The 17,889-nt window shown below is 42.4% G+C and overlaps 1 protein-coding gene across 2 annotated transcripts in view; it reads right to left on the bottom strand.

The window, feature by feature from the left end:
- Window positions 1–953: 953 nt before the first annotated feature.
- Slfn3 (schlafen family member 3) overlaps window positions 954–17,889 on the bottom strand; it is a 41,860-nt gene continuing 24,924 nt past the window's right edge. For both annotated transcript variants that reach the window (XM_017597673.3, XM_017597675.3), the window contains 3 exons: window positions 11,248–11,431; window positions 4,730–5,781; window positions 954–1,805 (listed from right to left, as the gene is read on the bottom strand). In XM_017597673.3, coding sequence (XP_017453162.1) covers window positions 1,294–1,805; window positions 4,730–5,781; window positions 11,248–11,387 — 1,704 coding nt within the window. In that variant the 5' untranslated portion in view covers window positions 11,388–11,431 and the 3' untranslated portion in view covers window positions 954–1,293. The remainder of the gene's footprint in view (window positions 1,806–4,729; window positions 5,782–11,247; window positions 11,432–17,889) is intronic.

Raw genomic sequence — 17,889 nt, 5'->3', positions numbered from 1 at the left:
GAGGGTGCCATTAGAGGCTAGACGATGACATTAGTATATCTACTTGGAGTTAGAAATGGTTGTGAGCTGTCCTTTGGGTGCTAGGAATAGACTCCAGGTCCTGTAGAAGAGTAGCCAGTCTTCCGGATTGCTAACCCATATATCCAGCCCTTGTCTCTCTGTCTTCCTGCTTCCCCTCGGTCCTTCCTTCCTTCCTTCCTATTCCATTCTTATGTTTACTAAGATAAATAAATGCTATGTATTCAAAGTCCTGAATACACATATGAAATATGTATATATTATGGGATGGCTAGATTAAGTGAATCATTATGTATATTACTTCATACTAAAATGATTCAAGTTGTCATTTTTGTGTTATACATTTGATAATGACAGGAAAGGCCTATCAATAGGGAGAATCAATCCTGAGGTTTCGCCCTTGGGCCTAGCCTCCAAGGACTCATTCGTCACAGTTCCATGGTGAGATATCTCTGAAAGGTCATCTGCTAACCTTTAGCCTCCCCAAGATGGTTCCTGACAAAATTCGAAATTAAGTTTAGAGGAATATATTAACAGGACCAAAATATATTTGCTTACGTGGACACTATATATATGAGTGTTTGCCTGCCTGTATGTAAATGCGCTACACACGTGACTCAGGCTCTATCAGGTAAGAAGAGTGTAGTGGACCCCTACAACTGGAGTTTCAGATGGCTGCGAGCCACAGTGTGAATGCTGAGAATGGAATCTGTCAGTCATTGCTCGTAATTGCCATGTACCTAAAATGTAGCTTTAAAAAAATTAGCAGTGTATAACTGTATCTGTGTGTAGCTGTGGGGTGGGACTTCATGGGTCACATCACCATATGTAAGGCAGATACAAACTCCTTGAGTTTATTTTCTCTTTCTCACACCTAGATCCCTGGGGCTGGAGCTGCAGCAAAAGTTACAACATACATAATCACCCCCAGGGGACAAAGGTTGACAAATTTAATCATTCACAAATGTAGATATAAAAGAGAACATTTCCAAATAATGCACAATACTCGTATGTATTAACACCTCAAAGGGTATTTACAATCCAGTAAATACCCTTTCAGGTGTTAATCAGCAGCACAAAGAACTCGATGACATGAATGTCATCGACTGTTAATGAACAACATTGAATAATATTGCCATCTTCATATCGACCTATCAATACCTCATAGGGAACAACATGATAAATAATTTTCTTTGTTCTGATCTCTAGCTAGAGTGCCTTCTGTGCATTAAAGGTGCCATGCATTTTATCAGAAAGAAGGAGCAGTTACATGGATTACATAAGACTTCTCAAAGCCTTCTCCAAGTCCGTTACTGTCTTGGCTGTCAGATAATATTTTGTGGGATAGTGTATTTTCGAGCTTGAATCATAAAGAGACACTGCCTTATTATGACACAAGTATGTTATCTTTGTGGTAATGCCTACTTTCCCAGTGCAACCACTGAGATTTATCAGCGTCTGCTTTAGTGTTAGGGCAGTTTGTTTATAATAGCCCTTTAACTCAGCGCCTAGTTCCCTCAGAAAAGTGCTGTCATCCTCCAGGTCTTCACCTCCCAGGACAAAGCCATGCAGGGTCAGAAGACTGTCCTGGGAAATCTGAAGCACATCCAAGATGACTCCCTGCTTGTCTTGCAAGGGTAGATCCAAAGCCCATCTCTTAGTGATGACCAGCGTTTCTTCGCAAAGTGAGCCCAACTGTGCCAAGAGCAACTGCTCATGCGCTTCCTGTGGTGAGAACAGTTTCCCGCAGAGGGCTTCTGGAGAGCTTATCACCTTTCCAGATATAACTAGACAAGAAAAGAAACACACCAAATTATCACTGTGGAGGAAATCCATTTTGTCTGTCTCCATATGACCCAATATTACACTTTATATGTGACATGTACATATTACATATTGCTAGGTACTGTCTTTGCTCGCTCTCTCTCTGTCTCTGTCTCTGTCTCTCTCTCTCTCTCTCTATGTGTGTGTGTGTGTGTGTGTGTGTGTGTGTGTGTGTGTGTGTGTGTATGATGGGGAGGGTTACTGTTTGGGACAAAGTTACTGGAAGGACTGAAAACAAGTAACACTCCCAGTGCAGGAAGCCTGGAGACACGCTTCAGCACAGAGCCCAGCTGAGGAAGGAGGCCGGAACCTAGTCATGGCAACCAAGGTAGGCAGCCAAGTGTGTCTACCTGGAAGGCCAGCACTCTGCTGAAGAGCATCAGGATTGTCAGGACAGCAGCTACCGGGACTGTGTGGCAGTCGGCTGACTGAAGAGGGCCTTCATTGTTTTGCTTAGAAAAACCGTTGAAGACAAAGGCAATTTTAAATTTCCATAGGGCATGCTATTCAATAACTATTGCAAGTGCACTGAAAGTCCCAGTTAAACTGTATATTCTTTTTTTTTTTTTTTTTTTCGGAGCTGGGGACCGAACCCAGGGCCTTGTGCTTGCTAGGCAAGCGCTCTACCACTGAGCCAAATCCCCAACCCCTAAACTGTATATTCTTAATAGGAAATGGGGTTAGATAACTAAGGTTAAATTTTGAGGTCAAATAAAAATCCCCAAATTACACTTTGATGCTACTAAAGTCCTCTACACAACCCTAAATAAAAAAAAGTAACAGTAATGTGTTCAATGTATTAATTAAATGGATATGTTTTACTTTGTGTTCTTTGATTTTTCAAAGTGAGACATGGGCTTGCACAGCCCCGCCTGGCAGGAACTGACTACATAGGCAAGGGTGAGCTTGAATTTCTTATCCATCTGCCTCCAATTCCAGAGACTGTGGGCCCTAAGTGGATCACCATGACAAGCCTTAGGGTTTTATGGAGCACAGTGAGTGAAGCCAGGGCCTCTTACAGGCTAGGGAAGCATCCTAGCAACTAAGAAAATTCCCCATGTTTGCTTTCCTTTAACAGCAGTTAAATCCAGGGGGGTAAAATGCAGCCCTGGTGAAGACATGAGTTTGTGAAGCATCTGAGGAAGCTGATGTTTTCAGAGACTGCATAAGTTGCTGATGCTAGTTTCACGTCAGGCTTTCCTGGCCTGAAAGCAGATAAAATGGCAGCACTATTCTTCCTTTTGGAGTAACATTTGGGGTTCTATTTGTGTGCCGGTGTGAAGAAGGGAAGAATCTCTAAGGCAGAGGAACGAATGGGGAAAAAGAGCCAAAGAAAGAATAGGGGGTTGATGAGGGACAGATTCTCAAAGGAGCACAGGTTAGGCCAGGCCCCACAGTAATGAGGCCAATACCTGCTTGACAAGCAATCAAAATGGCCAAACGCTGGAATGTATTCATTTCATAACCTGATTTTCTTCCTATTTTTTTGGGTCATTTTTGTTTTTTACTAATCATTCTATACATTTACATCTCAAATGATATCTCGTTTCAAGGTTACCCTTCTACAAACTGCCCTTCAACATCTGCCCTTTCTCCCTCCTCCCTTTGCTTCTATGAGGGTGCCTCCCCCATCTTGCCCCAGAATTCCCCTATGCTGGGGCATCAAATCTCCATAGGACCAAATGTCTCTCCTTCCATTAATGTCAGACAAGGTCATCCTCTGCTGCATATGTATCTGGAGCCATGGATCCCTCCCTGTTCACTCCTTGGTTTTTGGTCTAGGCCCTGGGAGCACTGCGTGGTCCAACCAGCTGATGTTGTTCTTTCTATGGGGTTGCAATCCCCCTCTGCTCTTCCAGATCTTCTGCAACTCCCCCACTGGGGTCCTGGAGCTCAGTCTGATGGTTGGCTCCAAGCATCCACATCTGCCTGGTCTGTTGTTGGCTGAACTTCCCAAGGAACAGCCACCCCAGGTTCCTGTCAGCAGTTGTCTTTGACTACAGAAATAGTGTCAGGTTTGGTGTCTGCAGACAGGATGGATGTCAAGGGGGCAATCTCTGAATAGCCCTTCCTTCAGACTCTTTTTTGTCCCTGTCTTTCCTTTGGACAGGAACGTTTCTGGTTTGAGATAGGTGGGTGGCCCCATCTCTCAACCAGTGGCCACACCTGTGTACCGGAATATAAACTGATTTTCTAATGTGCTTGTCACACTGTTAGTGAAAGATGACTGAAAAAGAAAGTTGACAATGAAAAATGAGATCAGGGCAGTGGTTACCTGAGGGTGAGCTATAGAAGCCTTGTTGTAGAAGAGATATGAATAAGCAACGGTCTGGAAAGAGGCAAGAGGCACTGGATAGGCAACTCTGCATGGATGTGTGAAGGTCAGTGTACAGGAAAGACAGTGACCATGCAAGGCTGTGCTGTTCAGCTTTCTGAGCGAAATGAGTAAGCCATGAGGCTAGGACAGGACAACACTCTCACTATTATGGTGTAAAAAGCTGGGCTGCATTTTCCTCTGGCCTGAGACTTGCCAGGGATCTCAGCTTGAGCTCCTGGGAGAGATGAAAAGACCTAGAGAGGAATTATGAAGCCTGGCCCCTTCCTTTTCCTGCTCCAGTTCTAGACACTGGAGAGGCAGATTGCATGAGACTTGGTCATTCTGAAGGAAATAGCTCACAGTATTACATAAGCAGGTAATATACGTTCTATAGGGAACATTCTAAGTGGGTCAAAGTAAACTAGGCGTTGTGAACTACAGATTGTATCTAGCAGAGATCAGTAAATTAGCTGTTGATATTTGAGGACTTCTCAGGCTGCCCAAGTCCCAGAAAGCATCTTCCAACCCCCTCAGCCCAGTGGAAGCTGATTATTAATTTCTGTTTCTCACATGCTGGGCCATCCATCTGGCGTTTCACCCAGTCCTCTGCGGTAAACCTCTTCACACAGCTGTCTTCCACGTGCCAGGATTCGGGCTCTGCAGCGAACACTGCACAGCAGAATCTCTCCACTCTGAGCGCACACACGTATGAACACGCGGCTCCGGGTTTGTGCACTTCCATGAATTTGCACGTGTACTTGATCTTCTCCCTCTCCTCACAGAAGTGAGTGACAGGCAGCTGTCGGATGCACTTTTCTATTTCACTCTCTAGATGCACAAGGTCGCTCTTCTCTGCTTCAAAGCCAATAATTTCCTGGGTTTTGCCATCCAAACCAGTGAACAAATATCCCCCATCCGCGTTTGCAAATGAAGAAACAGTTTGAGGGAGGATCTCTAAAATCTTTTTCTTAGGAGTCAGTTTTACTTCAGCATGTGTGGCTTTAGTGAAACAGAATGTCTCTTTATAGGCAAAACAGTCTCTGTTAAATAAGTTAAGACATTCATTTAGTACTTCATTACAGTCAATTGTTCCAGGTGAACTCAGTCTGGAATCTGATCTCCCTTTAGAACATTTCCTGGATTTGAGGAACTTCACTGTATCAGCTGCTTTCAGTTCAATTGAGGATGAGATGCTTCTGCTGTACAGGTTGGTTTTCAAGGTGGTGATCCCTGGACCTTTCTGATTCAGCTTCCATGCTTTCACAAAAATGAAAAAATAGTCTTGGTCCTGCATGTAATCCAGATATTCATGAGGAAGTTTCAGGATACCAGGTAAGGAATTTACCAAATCCTGTCCTATTCCATCTCGGGTGAAGCTGTAGTCTTGATTTTTAATGCGAGCCTTGACCACGCCCCCTCCGGAATTCAGCAGCGTACACACAGCCTGTAAGAAATTTTTGGTCTCCTTTCTTCTCCGTTGACTATCTTTCATTGAATTCCTATTTTTCTCTCCAAGTGTGATTTCTCCTATAGACAGAACCAGTTCAACATAGTCTGTGTCTTGATCAACAGTGATGCTCATTTTCCAGTCACTGTCTCTGTTTCCCAGATGAAATCCTCTCCTGGAAGACAGACGGAGTCATTACAGAAGGGTCTAAGCAGTTAGAGTTAGCTCTGCTTTACCAGACACAGAGCACAGCCATCTCAGCTGCTCTGGATAGGCAAGTATGAAGGTTGGACGTGACATTCGTTTAGGGACTGTGGGGGTTTGAATAACCTTGGCCCATGGAAAGTGGCACTACTAGGAGGTGTGATCTTATTGGAGGAGATGTGTCCTTGTTGGAGGAAGTGTGTTACTGGGTAAATGGTCTTTGGGGGCTCCTAGTGCTCAAGCTCTGTCTAGAGCAGAGGGAAGACCCATCCTGGTTGCCTTAGGATGAAAACGTAGAAGTACTGGCCTCCAGGATCATGTCTAGCTGAATGCTGCGATGCTTCTCTCTATCTCGACAATGAACTGAACCTGTGAAACTGTAAGCCAACTCCAATTAAATGTTGTCCTTTGTAAGTGGTACTTACCTTAGTTGTGACAGCTGTGTACAGCAATGAAGCCCAAAAATAAGACAGAAGTTGGTAACAGAGGGTGAGTATTGCTGTGCTAGGCCTGACCAAGTTTTTGTTTGGAGGAATGTGGATTTTGGAGCTTTGGATTGGGAAAGCAGTGGAATGCTTAATGGGCCATATTAAGAGAAATGTGGAAGACATTGGAGCTGAGGGTGGTTTGAATTCTGGGGGCTTGAGAGGTTTCAGAGGAGCAGGATTTTACTATGTTGTCTAGAGACCAATCTTGTGATGTTTTGGTGAACAGCATTGCTGACATTTTTAACTTTTCTGAAGGGGCTGCTAGAGGATAAGATGAAGAGATTCAGATCATGACACTGATGGAGGAGGTCTCAAAAAAGCCCAGCATACACTTTGTCCTCTTGTTTAATTTCATAAAGAGCAATTTATTTTAGTCAAGCAGAGTTAGCTTGGAAAGGAAAAATACAACATGTTTGGGTCAAATATTAAAGGGGGACCTGGAACTAGAATGGAGCTAAATCCTGTGCCCAAGGATATTAAATGCAGTTAACTGAGCGGTGACCTCAGGGCATGCTCCCATCCAGATAAGCTGATTGTTTACAGGCTTGCAGTTGAAAAGGGGCGGTGGCATCATGTTAGGTGTTACCATGATATGGTTATTGCTGTCATTTGGGCTTTAACTCTCACACGAACTACAATCCAGGACTTGGAAAGATCTTGTGAAAATATTAAGTTGTTAGAAATGCCAGAGCCATGGGACACCTGCTGAGGAAAGCTGCTTGTAGGGGGTTTGGTCTAGTGCTACTAGTATGGTGATAATCTGGGTCCCCCAAAATGCATAAGAATCCGCATGTCCCCATGCAAGACACTGAGGGACTCTGCCTTCATTTGGTTTTGATTGGTACATAAATTTACTGGCAGCCAGTGGGTGGGCAGGGCAGACAGAGGCAGGACTTTTGGGATTCCCGGGCAAGGGACTGAGGAAGGAAGAAGTTAAAAACGGGATCTTCTGTGCCTGGAGAAAGAGAGGGAGAGGAAAGGCCACTCATTTCCCATCACTAAAAAAATTCTTTTCCCTATTCAGCAGAAAGATGCCTTAGAGACTCATCCCTTGTAGGGCAGTGGGTGAAGAAAGTACCCTGATTCCTCCTCGAGATAGGTCTGATCCCCAGGAGACCCTAAAAGAGGTGGCAGGCACATTCCCATTCTCCCAGGATATAAGGGCCTCATGTAGCTGTGCCCTCTACAAATCCGTGTAGAGAAGTTTGAGACAGACCAGTCACAAAGGGCAACAACCGAAGCCCCTCCTCCACAGGTGAGGATGTAACTCAAACCCCTTCTCCACAGGTGAGGGCATGACCATAGGTTACATAGGTTCAAGACAACACCCCAAACCCCTCCTCCACACGTGAACACGTGACCACAGGTCAGGTAGGCTCAAGATAGATCAGTCAGCTCTACACAGATCAGTTGGAGAAACAGGACCACGACCCCAAATATATAGATGAGGTCTTCCCAAGCTCTCAGGCCAAACCAATAGGAAGTACCTGCTGTCAGACACTGACCCATCCAACAAACTGTACTTAAGTGTCATGTGAAGAATTAAAGGTGTGCAGTAATTTTTCCATTGTCTGAGACCTTTGGTCATAAAAACTGTAACACTGCTGCTTGGGGAAGAGATCAGCTTTCCCCAAAATCCCCACCAGAAGATCCCCTGCACCCCTAGCTGGCTAATCAGTCTCCTGCTGGCTCAGCCTGGCCTGAGCCATGGAAGCAAAAGTGTTCCCCCTCCCTGCCTGAGTTCCCTCTCCCCCCTCACCCAAACCAATGAAGCTAGCTGGGAGAGAGATCACTGGGGAGAGTGCTAGGCATCAGAGCCCTACAATCCCTCTTTCTTGGTTTAGAGTGTCTGGTTATGGTTATCTTTTTAAGGGATATTTGAAAGTGGTCATAATTTTCGACAGGGAATAAACTAAATAGAGATCTTAGACTTGGGCATTTCTGTCTTACCTTTCTTCTCTATTGTTTCTTTGATAGGTAAGGGGAAGGTGGTTGAAAGGACAAAAGAGGGATAGAATAATTTTATAAGTATTAGATACATGGGAAAGGCTTACTAATTTTACTCTTAAACAAAACATTTTATTGTCATAACTTACATTGGTAGAAATCTTTACATTTCGATGCAGAATTAAAGTTATATTTTCTTACATTGGTACAGAATTAAGATATTGATAAAGGGTTAAGATTGTCATTGGTATAAATTTTTATATATTGATACATATTTTAAAATTATTTTTGTTCCTCTTAGATAGGCATTGAGTCTATCCAACTCACTTAAGGACACAGTCCTTCTAATAGTTGCCTTTACAAACTGTTAAGCATGGTTAAGTAATATAAGTTAAGGGCCAGATAGTAAACTCATGATAATATTAGATTCTGATTTTATTGTAATAGAATGTTTTATTCAAATAGTAAATAGCTAAGAGTAGTTAAGGTTTGACAATTCAGATATACCATATAGATGGACAGTTTTCAAAAGCATCAGATATCCACAGAATATGGCATTTAAACTCCTTTCATTATTAATAGATCTTTTGACTAGGAACCATGTCTGCTCCTGACAGTACCCACTTCGCACTTTAAAAAGACATTGAGCATCATTACCTCCATATGGAGTTGTTCCAATTGTGGCACAGTAGCTACTGGGCAAGAATCATCTGCAGACAAAAAATACTGTCCAAGAAAGGACACATGATGCAGGATAATTGACAGTTTAGCTCTGCTAAGACAGGGTAAGATAACCTTTCATAATTCCTGCCTCACTTAAGGTCTTTCAGTTCGTTGGGGAAGAGAAGGCTGAAGACAGATGCTCCAACATTATAATGAATCTAGGGGACTGTCCAGGCAATCAGCTGTCTCTACACATTGTTTGGAAGCTATATTTTTGTGCTCCCGATATATTCAGTTAATATGTAATTCAATCTCGGAGCTCTGATGGGGTTGAAGACTAGTTATAGTCTCATAACAAACTAAAGTTGTTGGAAGATTGTCTAGATTTGAAAGGATGGTTTTCAGATGGTATTACAAGTTAAAACCAAAACAAAATTCAGGTACAGAATTGTAAACTCTTTAAGTTAGGATGGATGATAGAAAATTTATCCAAATTGCTAAATATAATAAGCTGGATGTTCTAAGTATATATAGCATACCTTATAATTTGCACAATTGTTATAATTGTGTTCAAGTTATATTTGAGAGAAAACTGGACTAAGAGGAGGAAATGTAGCAAGGTTTGGTCTTATGCTGCTTATATTATGTTAATTTGGGTTCCCAAAATTGCAGGAGACTCTTCACATCCCCATGCAAGAAACTGAGAGACCATGACCCCAGTTGGTTTTGATTGGTAAATAAAGATGCTGGCAGTTAATGGTTGGTCAGGTCAGACAGAGGCAGGAAATTTAGGATTCCCAGGCAAAGGACCACAGAAGAAGGAAGGTAAAAGGAGATCTACCATGCCTAGAGAAGGACAGGAAAAGGGAAGGCCACTCTTGAGAAGGTGGAGGACAGAGAGCATAGCCACGAAGGAGGAGCAGGAAAGAGTGGCCTCAGAGTGCTGCCCCACCAGGTCCAGGGCAGCAAAGACAGAATATAAAATATAGTGAGTAATAACTGGAGAATATCAGAGGGAAGTAGATTAGCCATGTGGAGGTTAGGAAGTGGTTCAGCCATTGAACTGTTTGGGGCTTATCAAAATATAAATGCCAAGTGTGTGTTTCTTTCATTCAGGAACCCAGAACATTGGGGTGGGTAGTGAGGAATGCACATCCTCTACAGGGAACAATCTGAGTTCTTAACTGGGAACTGCTAAAGCTGCTAATATAGAATGAAACCAAACCAAAGAAAGAAGGTTCATGCAGTCAATAAAGCTGAAAGGAGTTGGACACCAGACATAGAAATGCAGAGGTTGCAATTTTCCCAGATTTTTTTGGTCCAATATTTCCTCACTATGATGCTTTGGTATAATAATGTATATCCTGTGATGTTGTATGTATGTGATCTGCCTTCTGATTTTATAGGTGACTACAGTTAAGAGATTCCATGAAACTCAGGAGAGACTTTGAACTTCGGATTATTAAACATCATTGAGAGCATGATAGACGATGGAGACTTTTGAAGTGAGACAACATATATTTTGCATTAGGATATGGCTAGTTATGGCCCCAAAAACCTTACGTGTTCGATAAAGCCTATGGGGCCAGGGAGTGGAATGTAGTGGTTTGAATATGCTTGGCCCATGGGAAATGGCACTATTAGGAGGTGTGTCCTTGTTGGAGGAAGTTTGTCACTGTGTAGGTGGGCTTTGAGGGCTCCTAGTGCTCAAGCTCCACCCAGTGCACAAGAGAGTTGTCTCTTGGCTGCCTTTAGATCAAGATGTAGAACTCTAAGCTCCTCTAGCACCATGTCTGCTTTTCTTCCCACCATGAAGACAATGGACTGAACCTCTGAAACTGTAAGCCAGCCCCAATTAAATGTTTGCTCTTTTGAGAGATGCCTTGGCCATAGTGTCTCTTCACAGCAGTAAAATCCAACTAAGACAGGGACTGTTGGGACAATTTTGGACTGACTACAGTAACTTGTACACTTTGTAAATACTCAAATTTGGTGTAATGGGTATATATAATCCTTGTGTAATGATTTTGAATTAAGAAATGTCATATGTAAGAAGTGTCAGAGTTGTTTTTTCTGGGACCAAAGAGGACAGGTAGAGAAATACCAGGTCATAGCTTTCCATTTGTCAGAAAAGCATTCTCTGGGAAGTACAACACAGCCCTTCTCCTCCTTTAATGCAGGTAGGCTCCATTCTAAATCTCCCTCCTGCTGTCATCTCTATGTTCTGGAACCTCAATTTTCTCTGTTATTCTCTCAGGACAGCTTTCCTGATCTCATGAAGTCATATTTGAACATTGTTCTTCCAAGTAAGACAAAAAAATCCCTATCAATTTACATACTGTGAATCTTTCAAACTTCCTGGCTTGGCACGCCGTCCTCCCTGAAGAATATTCCCTGGACCCATGAGTTGAACAGAGGGCTCTGTGACTGGCTGTGGATTCACATCTTCCACCAACTCTGGGGTGTTTCCAGCCCTCATTTCTTCAAACACCGTCTCTTCTCAACTCTTTCTAACTTCAGATTCTGCGGACAGAAACAATTAGTGTGTTAGTCTTCGTGACAACAGTCCATACAGTGATGGGCTCTGTGTTTTCTTCAGTTCCTTTTTATGCTCTGTGAGCTTCAGGGTTTCATTGGTCTTTTCTTCAAACTTTACTGATTTGTTTTCCTGCCTATCAAGTCTGGTATTGGACCTTTCTAAATATTTATTTGAAATTCAATTAGTGCAGTCATATATCTTGTTGGTTCCTTCCATGATATTGAAAGACTTCACTTATTCTCAAATGTGACTATCCTGGTTTCCATCTATAGTTAGACCAGTCCTCAGAATCCCAGACAGGACAACTCCATCTTGCAGTAAGGCTTCTCCTTCCCCACTTGACACAACAGATTATAGCATGAGAAGTCCTGCTTCCCACATTTGGACAGTGTGTGGTGATATCTGGAGGGACTGCCATGTATGTGTGTGTATATGTATATGTATGTATATATGTATATATATATGTAAATAAAATTTCTTGGCCTGGAGAGTTGTCTTAGTAGTTAAGAACACTGATTGTTCTTTTGGGGGACACAGGTTCATTTCCCAGCAACCAAATCCTGACTCATGTTGATGCATAGACATTAATGCAGGCGAAAATGATACATACAAACTAAATAAACAGTTAAAATATTATTTAAACCCAACTTTCTTGTGATGTTTATATACTTGGCATGTTACTTCGAATAGACTCATCTATTTGAATGCTTGCCCCAAAGTGAGTGGCACAAGTTGTGGCCTTGTTGGAGGAAGTATGGGCTTTGAGGTCTATTATGCTCAAACTCTGCCCAGTGTGTAAACCAGTCCCCAGCTTGCTGCCTGCAGATCAAGATTTAGAATTCTCAGCTCTTTTTCCAGCACCATCTCCTTCCTGGATGCTGCCATGCTTCCACCCATGACAATAATGGACTAAACCTCTGAAGTTATCAGCCAACCAGCACGAAATGTTTTCCTTTATAAGAGTTGCCTTAGTCATGGTGTCTCTTCACAGCGATGAAAAACAAATTAGGGCACTTGGATTACTGCTACCCTCAACTTTGGCCTGAAAGCTTGTTGTGGGTTGTCCTGATGCTGTTTGTATTCTGATGCTAATTCTGCTTCCTCAAGAGGGGTACCCCAGACTAGCAGTCCATCAGGTGATCCCATGTGTACCTTCTCCCCATTTTAACTGGTCAATAAAGGCTAGAGCCTCTGATTGGGCAGAGGAGGCAAAAGGTGGGACTCAAGGCTTGAGAGTTGGTGCAGGTAGAGAGAAGAGGACAAGAGGGGAAGGAGAGATGACTGAGGAAGAAGAAGAGGAAGCCATGATGGACCAGAACTACATGGCCAAGAGAAACTGCAAGTATCAAGGGATCTTATAGCTGGAGATAAGTTAATACAGTGTTAGATCAGCTCAATCTATGCTTATAGCCTATAATTATAATAATTAGATTGTGTGATCTTTTTTTTATATAGGCTTAATGTGGTTTGAAATTACAGCAAGAAAAGCTTCCCTCTGCTGTGATGTAGTGGTTTGAATAGGTTTGCCCTCTATAGATTCATGTTTGAGTGCTTGGGCATTTGAAGTGGCACTATTAAGAGGTGTGGCCTTGACTGAGGAAGTATGTCACTGTGAGGGTGGGCTTTGAAATCGCCACCTATGCTCAGGCCCCACCCCATGTAGAAGACAGTCTCCTTCTGGCTGCCTTCAAATGAAGATTCTAGAACTCTTGGTTGAAGAACCAAGAGTTATGACCAGTTCTCGGGAACCCCAGGAAACTACCAGTAATTGGGAGTCTGATGCATGGACAAAGAGAATCTCTATTATAGGAGTCTGACCTGGATTACAAGCCTTCCTTGCTCCACAGGTTAGGAATGTGATACTCACGTCCAGGGGCTGGCATTCTCGAGCTTCGGCGTCACATGACTGGGGAGAGGGTAAAGGAGTGCGGTCCTTCAAATCTGATAAAGTTTGTTCAGAGGTCAGAACCTTGAAGCTGGAAAGGGACTTTCCTGACCTGGGAAGTAGTAACTCGTTGCTTTATCAGAAGCTAGTGTAGTTTACAAACTGGTCACAACTATCTGGGAACTCTTAATTGCCTCTTTCCCACAGTCCAAGAGTGGGCTTTTATCACTTCAAGGACATTGGCTCCTGCTTCCTTCAAGGGCAGGAGCCATCTACACTGGAGAAATGCTGGTTGTTAATCAGGGGAGGGAGGGGGGAAGGAGAGGGTGTGCTGTCATAAGAGAGGGATTGCAATATTTGGTGCCAAGCTGGGCTCCCTTTTGTTTGCCCTCTCAAAAAAGCCAGAGGCATCTATGCTGGGAAAAAGCAGGAAAAGGAGAGCTAACTGCTCTGGCTCCACGCAGGGACAAAGTGACAGGAGAGTGCAGGATTTGCTGCACAGAGATGGGGACAGGTTTCCCATGTCTCTTCATCTGTACCATGTCTGCAAGGACATTGCCATGCTTCCCACCATGAGGATAACGGACAGAACCTCTGAAACAGTGAGCCACTCCCCTTAAATGTTTTCCTTTACAAGAGTTGCCTTGGTCATGTTGTCTCTTCACAACAATGAAACCCTAACTAACACAAGTGATCAATAGTAATACAGAGGCTTATCACTGCTCAAAGTGCCTAGAATAATTGCTTTTTCTTTTTTTTTTTTTTGTTTTGTTTTTTTTTTTTTTTTGGATTTCTGGTATTATGAATAAAAGTTTATTACTCATCAGAAAAGGAGAAATTTTCAAACTTCACATGGGAAGGATTTATACACAAGGGAAGAAAACAGAAGGAAGGAAGAAAAGCTGAAGGTTTTTCTCCTCCTTCCTTCTCCAGGAAAACCCTCTTTTTTTTTTTTTTTTTTTTCAGTACATGAGGTTTTTTTCTTTTTATTTTATTTTATTTTATTTTATTTTTTTTATTATCTTGAGTATTTCTTATATACATTTCAAGTGTTATTCCCTTTCCCGGTTTCCGGACAGACATCACCCTCCCCCCTCCCCTTCCTTGTGGGTGTTCCCCTCCCAAACCTCCCCCCATTGCCACCTTCCCCGCATAGTCTAGTTCACTGGGGGTTCAGTCTTAGCAGGACCCAGGGCTTCCCCTTCCACTGGTGCTCTTACTAGGATATTCATTGCTACCTATGGGGACAGAGTCCAGGGTCAGTCCATGTATAGGATTTAGGTAGTGGCTTAGTCCCTGGAAGCTCTGGTTGCTTGACATTGTTGTACTTTTGGGGTCTCAAGCACCTTCAAGCTCTTCCAGTTCTTTCTCTGATTCCTTCAACGGGGGACCTATTCTCAGTTCAGTGGTTTGCTGCTGGCATTCGCCTCTGTATTTGCTGTATTCTGGCTGTGTCTCTCAGGAGCGATCTACATCCGGCTCCTGTCGGTCTGCACTTCTTTGCTTCATCCATCTTGTCTAATTGGGTGGCTGTATATGTATGGGCCACCTGTGGGGCAGGCTCTGAATGGGTGTTCCTTCAGTCTCTGTTTTAATCTTTGCCTCTCCCTTCCCTGCCAAGGGTATTCTTTTTCCTCATTTAAAGAAGGAGTGAAGCATTCACATTTTGATCATCCGTCTTGAGTTTCCTTTGTTCTAGGGATCTAGGGTAATTCAAGCATTTGGGCTAATAGCCACTTATCAATGAGTGCATACCATGTATGTCTTTCTGTGAGTGGGTTAGCTCACTCAGGATGATATTTTCCAGTTCCAACCATTTGCCTACGAATTTCATAAACTCGTTGTTTTTGATAGCTGAGTAATATTCCATTGTGTAGATGTACCACATTTTCTGTATCCATTCCTCTGTTGAAGGGCATCTGGGTTCTTTCCAGTTTCTGGCTATTATAAATAAGGCTGCGATGAACATAGTGGAGCACGTGTCTCTTTTATATGTTGAGGCATCTTTTGGGTATATGCCCAAGAGAGGTATGGCTGGATCCTCAGGCAGTTCAATGTCCAATTTTCTGAGGAACCTCCAGACTGATTTCCAGAATGGTTTTACCAGTCTGCAATCCCACCAACAATGGAGGAGTGTTCCTCTTTCTCCACATCCTCGCCAGCATCTGCTGTCACCTGAGTTTTTGATCTTAGCCATTCTCACTGGTGTGAGGTGAAATCTCAGGGTTGTTTTGATTTGCATTTCCCTTATGACTAAAGATGTTGAACATTTCTTTAGGTGTTTCTCAGCCATTCGGCATTCCTCAGCTGTGAATTCTTTGTTTAGCTCTGAACCCCATTTTTTAATAGGGTTATTTGTTTCCCTGCGGTCTAACTTCTTGAGTTCTTTGTATATTTTGGATATAAGGCCTCTATCTGTTATAGGATTGGTAAAGATCTTTTCCCAATCTGTTGGTTGTCGTTTTGTCCTAACCACAGTGTCCTTTGCCTTACAGAAGCTTTGCAGTTTAATGAGATCCCATTTGTCGATTCTTGATCTTAGAGCATAAGCCATTGGTGTTTTGTTCAGGAAATTTTTTCCAGTGCCCATGTGTTCCAGATGCTTCCCTAGTTTTTCTTCTATTAGTTTGAGTGTGTCTGGTTTGATGTGGAGATCCTTGATCCACTTGGACTTAAGCTTTGTACAGGGTGATAAGGATGGATCGGTCTGCATTCTTCTACATGTTGCCCTCCAGTTGAACCAGCACCATTTGCTGAAAATGCTATCTTTTTTCCATTGGATGGTTTTGGCTCCTTTGTCAAAAATCAAGTGACCATAGGTGTGTGGGTTCATTTCTGGGTCTTCAATTCTATTCCATTGGTCTATCTGTCTGTCTCTGTACCAATACCATGCAGTTTTTATCACTATTGCTCTGTAATACTGCTTGAGTTCAGGGATAGTGATTCCCCCTGAAGTCCTCTTATTGTTGAGGATAGCTTTAGCTATCCTGGGTTTTTTGTTATTCCAGATGAATTTGCAAATTGTTCTGTCTAACTCTTTGAAGAATTGGATTGGTATTTTGATGGGGATTGCATTGAATCTGTAGATTGCTTTTGGTAAAATGGCCATTTTTACTATATTAATCCTGCCAATCCATGAGCATGGGAGATCTTTCCATCTTCTGAGGTCTTCTTCAATTTCTTTCCTCAGTGTCTTGAAGTTCTTATTGTACAGATCTTTTACTTGCTTGGTTAAAGTCACACCGAGGTACTTTATATTATTTGGGTCTATTATGAAGGGTGTCGTTTCCCTAATTTCTTTCTCAGCTTGTTTCTCTTTTGTATAGAGGAAGGCAACTGATTTATTTGAGTTAATTTTATACCCAGCCACTTTGCTGAAGTTGTTTATCAGCTTTAGTAGTTCTCTGGTGGAACTTTTGGGATCACTTAAATATACTATCATGTCGTCTGCAAATAGTGATATTTTGACCTCTTCTTTTCCGATCTGTATCCCCTTGATCTCCTTTTGTTGTCTGATTGCTCTGGCTAGAACTTCAAGAACTATATTGAATAAGTAGGGAGAGAGTGGGCAGCCTTGTCTAGTCCCTGATTTTAGTGGGATTGCTTCAAGTTTCTCTCCATTTAGTTTAATGTTAGCAACTGGTTTGCTGTATATGGCTTTTACTATGTTTAGGTATGGGCCTTGAATACCTATTCTTTCCAGGACTTTTATCATGAAGGGGTGTTGAATTTTGTCAAATGCTTTCTCAGCATCTAATGAAATGATCATGTGGTTCTGTTCTTTCAGTTTGTTTATATGATGGATCACGTTGATGGTTTTCCTTATATTAAACCATCCCTGCATGCCTGGGATGAAGCCTACTTGATCATGGTGGATGATTGTTTTGATGTGCTCTTGAATTCGGTTTGCCAGAATTTTATTGAGTATTTTTGCGTCGATATTCATAAGGGAAATTGGTCTGAAGTTCTCTTTCTTTGTTGGGTCTTTGTGTGGTTTAGGTATAAGAGTAATTGTGGCTTCATAGAAGGAATTCGGTAGGGCTCCATCTGTTTCAATTTTGTGGAATAGTTTGGATAATATTGGTATAAGGTCTTCTATGAAGGTTTGATAGAATTCTGCACTAAACCCGTCTGGACCTGGGCTCTTTTTGGTTGGGAGACCTTTAATTACTGCTTCTATTTCCTTAGGAGTTATGGGGTTGTTTAACTGGTTTATCTGTTCCTGATTTAACTTCGATACCTGGTATCTGTCTAGGAAATTGTCCATTTCCTGAAGATTTTCAAGTTTTGTTGAATATAGGTTTTTATAGTAAGATCTGATGATTTTTTGAATTTCCTCTGAATCTGTAGTTATGTCTCCCTTTTCATTTCTGATTTTGTTAATTTGGACGCACTCTCTGTGTCCTCTCATTAGTCTGGCTAAGGGTTTATCTATCTTGTTGATTTTCTCAAAGAACCAACTTTTGGTTCTGTTGATTCTTTCTATGGTCCTTTTTGTTTCTACTTGGTTGATTTCAGCTCTGAGTTTGATTATTTCCTGCCTTCTACTCCTCCTGG

The sequence above is a fragment of the Rattus norvegicus genome, chromosome 10, assembly GCF_036323735.1.
Source record: "Rattus norvegicus strain BN/NHsdMcwi chromosome 10, GRCr8, whole genome shotgun sequence".
In the NCBI taxonomy this organism is placed as follows: Eukaryota; Metazoa; Chordata; class Mammalia; order Rodentia; family Muridae; genus Rattus; species Rattus norvegicus.
Note: the sequence above shows the minus strand (reverse complement) of the source record. Positions and strands in the feature narration are given on the sequence as shown.